At 44.6% G+C, this 9,531-nt stretch overlaps 1 protein-coding gene across 1 annotated transcript; it reads left to right on the top strand.

Annotated features, from left to right (window-relative positions):
• The first annotated feature begins 76 nt into the window (after positions 1–76).
• Positions 77–8,814, top strand: LOC135544537 (ATP synthase subunit alpha, mitochondrial-like). Its single transcript, XM_064972230.1, has 11 exons — positions 77–227; positions 936–1,014; positions 2,540–2,709; positions 2,843–3,016; positions 6,127–6,293; positions 6,568–6,868; positions 7,004–7,228; positions 7,345–7,452; positions 7,611–7,755; positions 7,873–8,023; positions 8,130–8,814. Exons 1-11 carry the CDS (start codon positions 168–170, stop codon positions 8,206–8,208), a joined length of 1,659 nt encoding a protein of 552 aa, XP_064828302.1. The 5' UTR covers positions 77–167; the 3' UTR covers positions 8,209–8,814.
• The last annotated feature ends 717 nt before the right edge of the window (positions 8,815–9,531 follow it).

Below are 9,531 nucleotides of genomic sequence, written 5' to 3'. Positions count from 1 at the left end.
ATAAGTGCACTCCCGCTGCAGTAGATGGCAGTAATGCTTTGAAATGACAGCCTGTCATCACGGATGACATAAAAAGAAGAAGAAGGGGTTCGTTTTCGGCCATTCGCACACCCTCCAAGTACAGCTAGCTGGTCTTTGCAGGTGGTGGAGGACAAGTCCCATTCGAAATGTTATCTGTGCGAGTTGCAGCGGCTCTGGCCAGGAGCCTGCCCAGACGTGCTGGATTTGTGAGTATTGCATTGATTTGGATGTTGAATAGAAGATATTTAGTATTGCACGATTTAAAATGTCATTGTGAATGCAGTGGGTATGTGAAGGGTACATACAGGCCGCCACCTTCACGCGCTCGTCCCAGAACGACATGTCCAAGAAAGGACACGTATGTCACTCGACGTACCGTCTTGATATTTATTTGGTAACGTTAATTTGCTAGGTTTACTGTTTTTTTATAACTCGTTCATTTCACATTTCGTTTAGATTTGCACGTTCAACGCGCTTATGCGCACTTGAACTAACGCTACGGCCCCATATAAAATGGCTGTGCTAGCAAGCTGACGAGGTTAGCATGCTATCAGCTAGTTAGCTAATTTCTGAAGGTCAGGATCGCTTTACATGCTGAATGCTCCCTTCGCGAGCACATACTACAAGCTTCTGTAAGTATATTTAGCTGTAGTGTCTAGTCTATGCTTTGAAAAGGTCGATTTTCTTTATTTTTTTATTGGTTGCTTAGTTGGATTTATATTTTTCATAGGCCAGCTGTCAAAGGAGGACTATTGCGCACAACCTAGCTAGCTATTAGCTAACGTTACTTGGGCTGACGCCTAGCGCTTATGCCATGTTTTGTTTGTAACGTATTCCAGTTTATTGTGCAATTTATTTGCAGTTCAATTACACTTGTTTTTAACAATAACCGATCATGCTTTCATTAATTGTAGGTGTCCAAGAATGTTGCCGCCGCCTGCGTAGGAGTGAATCACCTCCACACACACAGACCATGTCTTGCTGCGAAGACCGGTAAGTATAGAGAGAATGGGGACTCAAGGAATGACCTTCTGTTCTTGGATCAGATATCCAGTTTTGCCACAAGTTTCACTTGTTATGAGCTGGGCACATTAGGTTTAGATGACATTTGAAAACAAAAACAGAATGTTGCTGTCTTAATTTGCCCCTGTATAAACTGAGATTACTCTATGGTGATAATATATGAACAAAAATGAAAATCGTTCTTATTTGTCACATGTGCCGAGTACAGCAGGTGTAGACCTTACCATGAAATTATTACTTACAAGCCCTTAACCAAAAATGAAGTTTGAAGAGAAGTATTTACAAAATAAACTGAAGCATAAAAGATCAACAATAAGAAGCTATAAACAAGGGGTACAGGTACTGACTCAATGTGTGGGGCTACAGGTTAGTCTAATATCTACATGTAGGTGGAGTTAGTGACTATGCATATGATAAACCAGCGTAGCTGAGCAGTTGCAATACCGGGCGGTGATGCAACTGGTCAGGATGCTCTCGACGGTGCAGCTGTATGACTTTTGAAGACCCATGTCTCCTGAGAGGGAATGGGTGTTGTCATGCTCTCTTTACAACTGTTTTGGTGTGCTTGGACTTGATGCTCTCAACCTGCTCCACTACAGCCCCATCGATGAGAATGGTGGCGTGCTTGGCCCTCATTTACCTGTAGTCCACGATCATCTCCTTTGTCTTTATCACATTGAGAGAGGTTGTTGTCCTGGCACCACACTTCCAGGTCCCTGACCTCCCCCCTATAGGCTGTCTCATCGTTGTCAGTGATCAGGCACTGTTGTCGTCGGAAAACTTAATGATGGTGTTGGAGTAGTGCTTCGCCACGCAGTCATGAGTGAACAGAGTACAGGGGGGGGGGGCTAAGCATGCACCCCTGAGGGGCCTCCGTGTTGATGATCAGCGTGGCAGATGTGGTGTTGCGTATCCTTACCGCCTGGGGGCGGCCAAGTCCAGGATCCTGTTGCAGATGGAGGTGTTTTGTCCCAGGGTCCTTAGCTTAGTGATGAGCTTTGAGGGTGCTATGGTGTTGACTAAAGCTCAGCGTTCAATGTGGGAAAGGGCAGTGTTGAGTGCCATAGAGACTGCGTCATCTGTGGATCTGTTTGGGCGGTATGCAAATTGGAGTGGGTCTACGGCTGTTTAAAGGTCTTTCTCACATAGGCTATGGCGAGCATATATATATCCCATTTAGCAGACGCTTTTGTCCAAAGCGACTTACAAGTCGGCTGGGGCCACTACTTTTTTTACATATGGGTGGTCCCAGCGGGAATCGAACCCACGACGCTTGTCGTTGCAAGCGCCATGCTCTACCGACTGAGCCACACAGGACCCAGCATGATCAAACAACGTCCGGAACAGCTGCTGCTCCCATGCATGCTTGAGTGTTGCTTGTCTCAATGCGCGCATAGAATTCATTTAGCTTGTCTGGTAGGCATGTGTCACTGGGTAGCTCGACCAGTTTTAATGTAAACTTTTATGTTTTGTGTGTTTCTTTTTTAAATTGTAGGCACTGCCGAGGTGTCCTCCATCCTTGAGGAGAAGATCCTGGGTGCTGACACCAGTGCTGATCTGGAAGAGACTGGTCGTGTGCTGTCCATTGGTGACGGTATCGCCAGAGTGTATGGTCTCAGGAATGTTCAGGCTGAGGAGATGGTGGAGTTCTCCTCTGGGCTCAAGGTGCAGATCTAGGAGAAATTTTGTTTATGAATCCTAACTGAACCATTTTTAAACTTAACAGATTAAGCTTTTCCGTCTACTACTGTCGTCAATCGGTACATTTTAACGAAACATCTTCTTTCCTCTTTTCTAGGGTATGTCTCTGAACTTGGAGCCTGACAATGTTGGTGTTGTGGTGTTCGGTAATGACAAGCTGATCAAAGAGGGTGACATTGTGAAGAGGACTGGTGCCATCGTGGACGTGCCAGTGGGTGTGGAGCTGCTGGGTCGTGTGGTGGACGCTCTGGGCAATGCCATCGACGGAAAGGTGAGGGCAGATTTATGTAGTTAATTGTTATTCATCAAATATTGTTGGTCGTGTACACGTATTGCAGGTGCCACAAAATGCTTATGTTTCTAGCTCCAACAGTGCAGTAATACCTAACAATACACACAAATCCCAAAAATTAAAGGATCAGAAAGAACAATGTCGGTCTGGAATAGATGGATTTTGTGCCTTCAGAAAGTATTCACACCCCATTACTTTTTCCACATTTTGTTACAGCCTGAAAGTGTTTTTTTTACATTAATTTAAGTCACTGGCCTACAGACAATGCCCCCATAATGTTTTAAAAACCACACTACAGACTGATCCAACTTTGATGTAATGTCCTTAAAACAAGTCAAAATTAGGCTCAGTAGTGTGTGTGTGTATGGCCTTCACTTGCCTGTATGACCTCCCTACAACGCCTGGGCATGCTCCTGATGAGGTGGCGGATATCCTTCCCGACCTGAACTAAAGCATCCGTCAACTCCTGGACAGTCTGTGGTGCAACGTGGCGTTGGTGGATGGAGCGAGACATGATGTCCCAGATGTGCTCAATTGGATTCAGGTCTGGGGAACGGGCGGGCCAGTCCATAGCATCAATGCCTTCCTCTTGCAGGAACTGCTGACACACTCCAGCCACATGAGGTCTAGCATTGTCTTGCATTAGGAGGAACCCAGGGCCAACTGCACCAGCATATGGTCTCACAAGGGGTCTGAGGATCTCATCTCGGGATCTAATGGCAGCCAGGCCACCTCTGGCGAGCACATGGAGGGCTGTGTGATTTCCCCACCCCCACCCAAAGAAATGCCACGCCATGACTGACCCATCGCCAAACCGGTCACGCTGGAGGATGTTGCAGGCAGCAGAACGTTCTCCACGGCGTCTCCAGACTCTGTCACCTCTGTCACATGTGCTCAGTATGAACCTGCTTTAAGCACAACCCCCCCACCTGTGGACGTCGGGCCCTCCTACCACCCTCATAGAGTCTGTTTCTGACCGTTTGAGCAGACACATGCTCATTTGTGGCCCGCTGAGGTCATTTTGCAGTGCTCCTCCTGCTCCTCCTTGCACAACGACGGAGGTAGCGGTCCTGCTGCTGGGTTGTTGCCCTCCTACGGCGTCCTCCACATCTCCTGATGTACTGGCCTGTCTCCTGGTAGCGCCTCACTGCTCTGGACACTACACTGACAGACACAGCAAACCTTCTTGCCACAGCTCGCATTGATGTGCCATTCTGGATAAGCTGCACTACCTGAGCCACTTGTGTGGGTTGTAGACTCCGTCTCATGCTACCACTAGAGTGAAAGCACAGCCAGCATTCAAAAGTGACCATAACAGCCAGGAAGCATAGGAACTGAGAAGTGGTCTTTGGTCACCACCTGCAGAACCACTCCTTTATTGGGGGTGTCTTGCTAATTGCCTATAAGTTCCACCTGTTGTCTATTCCATTTGCACAACAGCATGTGAAATTTTGTCAATCAGTGTTGCTTCCTAAGTGGACAGTTTGATTTCACAGTGTGATTAACTTAGAGTTACATTGTGTTGTTTAAGTGTTCCCTTTGTTTTTATAGATATATATATTACACACACAAGTGATAAGCATAGGCAAAATCCTAGAGGAAAACCTTGTTCAGTCTGCTTTCCACAAGACACTGGGAGACAAATTTACCTTTCAGCATGACCATAACCTAAATCACAAGGACAAATGTACATGAGTTGTTTACCAAGATGACATTGAATGTTCCTGAGTGGCCTTGTTACAGTTTTGACTTAAATCGACTTGAAAATGTATGGCAAGACCTGAAAATAGTCGTCTAGCAATGATCAACAAATGACTTGACAGATCTTGAAGAATTTAAAAGAAATGTGCAAGTATTGTACAAAGTTTAGACTTAACCAGAGACTGATAGCTGTAAAGGCTTCCAAAGATTCTAACATTAGCTGTGTTTGAATACTCATATCGCTTGTTTACCGGAAGTTGTTGCTGTTACTTCTTGCTAGCTTGTTAGTGTAACAAATGTTTAGCAAGACATCTTACAACTTCACAATGTCCATTGAGAACGCACAACTATACCGCTAAGAATGACATGAATAATCAAGTCCATACACGTTGGGTGGGTAGTTAGATGGTGTATAGTTAAAATACTGGCAAGTTCTATGTCGTAGCCAACTAACGTTAGGTAGCTAGCTAACATACTGGTACATACAAACAGCATATCATTAATGCAGTTGCTTGTAAGGGAAGCGACGCTAACAAATTGTCAGCTAACGTAATGTAGTTTATTTGAAAAGTAATTACTTTATTACATTGCTTTATTAAAAAAAAAAAAAAAAACATTTGTTAAAGCAATATTTCTATACGCTTTCCTCGGACTTCGGCTGCATATTTTCTTCAAATCTGAAAATGTTAAGCCGTGCTCATTTTCTGAAGATTTGCATTATGGACCCTAAAAGCACACATGGTGTCCACTGCATGTATACTTTGTAGTTCGACATCCAGGAACTTTTGGCATACTATGACCAATAAGCATACTACATACTCAATTAACGTCACACACAGTGCAGCTAGTATGAGTATTCGAACACAGCTAGTGAGCATAGTTATTGACTCAGGGATGTGAGTAAATGAGATTTCTGTATTTCCTGTTTTTGTTTTGTAAATTTGCGAACATTTCTAAACATGTTTTCCCTTTTGTGTTTGTGTGGATGAGTGATTGTGAAATCTATTTAATCCATTTTGAATTCAGGCAGTGATGCAACAAAATGTGCAATAGAGGGATATGAATACATTCTGAAGGCACTGTATGTGTATGGACAGTATATGAATAGGAAAGGTGTACAGAAGTAGTTGTATAGGATGAGGTACGAACAGGAAGACAATGTCTGTCGGCGCACTCTTGAAAACATTCATAGTTAAAAAGAACAAACGTTGTTATACTATTAAGAATTCATGAAGTATTTTATACCCAAACTTCTTGGATGCCACACAATAAAAAGGATCTCCCACCTGATCCTTTCAGATCTAGGGTCCTTGGGTTGCGACTACAGGTTTACTGCGGTCTGGGCATATCGGGTCTGATCAGAATAGCGTTAACCCTTTGTCCCTCAGGGTCCTCTTGGGTCGAGCATCCGTAGACGTGTGGGTCTGAAGGCCCCTGGCATCATCCCCCGTATCTCTGTGAAGGAGCCCATGCAGACGGGTATCAAGGCCGTGGACAGCCTGGTGCCCATTGGCCGTGGCCAGCGTGAGCTGATCATCGGTGACCGGCAGACTGGGTAAACAAATGGCCAGGTGCCATCTATCCCTTAGTCGGGCTATTTGGGGGATTACAACTCTGCATGTTCAATGTGTCAAACAATTGTGAATGTGTTAATGTTCTATCTACACTTAATTTGCCTTTACCTGGAGGGTAGTAGACAGCGCTTCAACCATTTTCTATTGCCTCCCATTCAACTTTAAAGCCATGCAGTTATATTTCTAGTAATTATTTGCTTACTCTGAAACTAGAACTGTAATCTTAATACAAATTCCCTCTTCTACTCTTAACAGCAAAACTGCTATTGCCATTGACACCATTATCAACCAGAAGCGTTTCAACGAAGGCAAAGATGAGAAGAAGAAGCTGTACTGTATCTACGTTGCCATTGGCCAGAAGAGATCCACTGTGGCCCAGCTGGTGAAGAGGCTGACTGACGCTGATGCTATGAAATACACCATTGTGGTGTCTGCTACCGCCTCTGATGCTGCTCCCCTGCAGTACCTGGCCCCATACTCTGGCTGCTCCATGGGAGAGTTCTTCAGAGACAACGGCAAGCACGGCCTCATCATCTATGATGATTTGTCCAAGCAGGTGAGCAGGGGGAAGTCTGGGCTGAGTAAAGTCTTGACTGTGATGCTGCTTCATGAAGATAAAATAAAGGAACCAGGCTCTGTTAATCTACCCATGTTTAAAAGCTGTATTCGCATCCCTCCTAAATCCCTCCAGGCTGTAGCCTACCGTCAGATGTCCCTGCTGCTGCGTCGTCCCCCTGGTCGCGAGGCCTACCCCGGTGACGTGTTCTACCTACACTCCCGTCTGCTGGAAAGAGCTGCCAAGATGCACGACAACTTCGGAGGCGGCTCCCTGACCGCTCTGCCCGTCATTGAGACCCAGGCTGGAGACGTGTCTGCCTACATCCCTACCAACGTCATCTCCATCACTGACGGACAGGTGGGTGCGGTGTGGAGAGTGGTCATATCATTATTGGCCCCACTTGCCTTATCCTCCAGTCAACTTATCAAAGTTTAATGTAATCCCTAAACAGAAGTGTGCTCTCTCCCCTGCAGATCTTCTTGGAGACTGAGTTGTTCTACAAAGGTATCCGCCCAGCCATCAACGTAGGTCTGTCTGTGTCCAGAGTCGGATCGGCTGCCCAGACCAAGGCCATGAAGCAGGTGTGACCTGGGGCTCTAAGGGGACTGATATTATACATCAGATAAATGCAGACAAACTTTTTATTTCATTGCAGTTCACCAGTTACCCCAGAGTATTTTCTCACTTGGAATCAGTCTCCTAAATCCATAATACGATTGTGGTCCTTTACTGTGTGTAGGTGGCTGGTACCATGAAGCTAGAGTTGGCCCAGTACCGTGAGGTGGCTGCCTTTGCCCAGTTCGGCTCTGACCTGGACGCTGCCACCCAGCAGCTGCTCAACAGGGGTGTCCGCCTCACTGAGTTGCTCAAACAGGGACAGTACTGTGAGTGTCACCACCCAGCGTGCTAATAAAGTTTAACATTTTGGATGTTGTCAACCAGGGCCACTCCTTAATTTGGGGAGACATGTGTTTTTATTTTACTTTCTCTCCCTCCTCCAGGCCCCATGGCCATTGAGGAGCAGGTGACAGTCATCTACGCTGGTGTCAGAGGTCACTTGGACAAGATGGACCCTTCCAAGATCACCAGGTTTGAGAAGGCCTTCCTTGTACACGTCCTCAGCCAGCACCAGGACCTGCTCACCACCATCAGGTAACGGGACCGTCTGAGTAATCAGTAAAAATCTATGGCTGATGTTAATCATTATGAAGGCTGATATGAATTTAATCTGAAGTAATGAGACTCGTTTTTATTCCAGGACCGATGGTATGATCTCACCGACAGCTGACGCCAAACTGAAGGAGATTGTGTTGACCTTCCTGTCCAGCTTTGAGTAAAGAGCGAAACCGCTCCTGATCCTTCAGTGTGCTTACGGTCTGTCGCATTGTCCTAATATTATATGTATGTGAAACACTGAAGGCCAGAACCTCAATGTACAGATTTCTCCTAAGAAGAAATAAAATTGTACAACCCTAGAGAGCTGTGGTAAAATTTGACTGTTCGTGGTAGACTGTGCCGGTCCAGCAGATTATCCAGTTGAAGGGAATAAAATGTCATGTGAAAAATAATTCCTGCGCTCTGTTCTAATGCAGTAACTGTTTCTCCCACTGTGGGTCTTTATATACTCAAACTACTCTAAATATCAAGTGACTTTGTTCATGAATTTCATGAGTTAAAATAAACAAATTTGGGTGGACTCAATTACAGGATATCAAAATCTTCACTTTTGCATCACAAATGTAGCACAATCAACCATAAAGCATTTCATTGTTGGAAATAAATGTATGGCATTGATTATGTTTAGCAACTGTTGGAATGTCTATTTGGGAAATATCTGTCGCTGGCAGAGCTCATGAGTGTCCAGTTTCTATAATGCTGGAATGGTGGGTGTAACTCATTTGATATGATGGAAATAAAGGTATCCACACTTATTGTGAAACAGACATGATTACGAGAGGTATCTCTAATACAGCTTCTCACCCATAAATCTGGACCAATACAGCCCTTTTGCATAATGAAACAATGGCAATCCCAGTAAGTCTGCACGTTATTGTCAAAATGTTATTACTCTTAGTAATACAATTTGATCTTGCATTCCATGTAAGACCGAACTCTGAAAATGATGGGTTATTCGTTTTGGAGTTTTACTTGTCATCCTTTGCTACAGTCAGACATAAGGTCATCCATTTACCTCCCCACTGCAATGCTAGTTTGTCCACTAAAGCGTGGTAGTTGATCTGGTTGACCACATTGCGAGCAGACAACGTCATCTGAATTACATGTTATTTCTAGTTTCTTTTCACTAAATTGTTATATACAATTAATGTATTTAACAGCATTTTCCCAGCTGATGCATTTGAACACTGAGTGCATTGCTTGACAAGCGTGAGAGTAGTGTGTCAAGAGTATTAATGGGGCTTCTGTCAATGAAGACATGTCTGGGTCAAAAGTCTCTTTCTTAGCCTGGTGAGAGTGGCTCAGAGGATCAGAACAAGCTCAGTAATAAAGTTATGGTTACATTTATCAACGTGAAACACTTGATCACAAATTGAAACTGAGCCAGTCCAACCTTAACAGAGATGAGATCTTCAAGTTTGATAACACCAAGTGGAAGTTGACTGGTTAAATAAACCATATGAATGTGTATGTGCCTTTTCTTT

This window comes from Oncorhynchus masou, chromosome 1 (genome assembly GCF_036934945.1).
Source record: "Oncorhynchus masou masou isolate Uvic2021 chromosome 1, UVic_Omas_1.1, whole genome shotgun sequence".
NCBI classification, from domain to species: Eukaryota; Metazoa; Chordata; class Actinopteri; order Salmoniformes; family Salmonidae; genus Oncorhynchus; species Oncorhynchus masou.
This window is presented reverse-complemented; position numbering and strand designations above follow the sequence as displayed.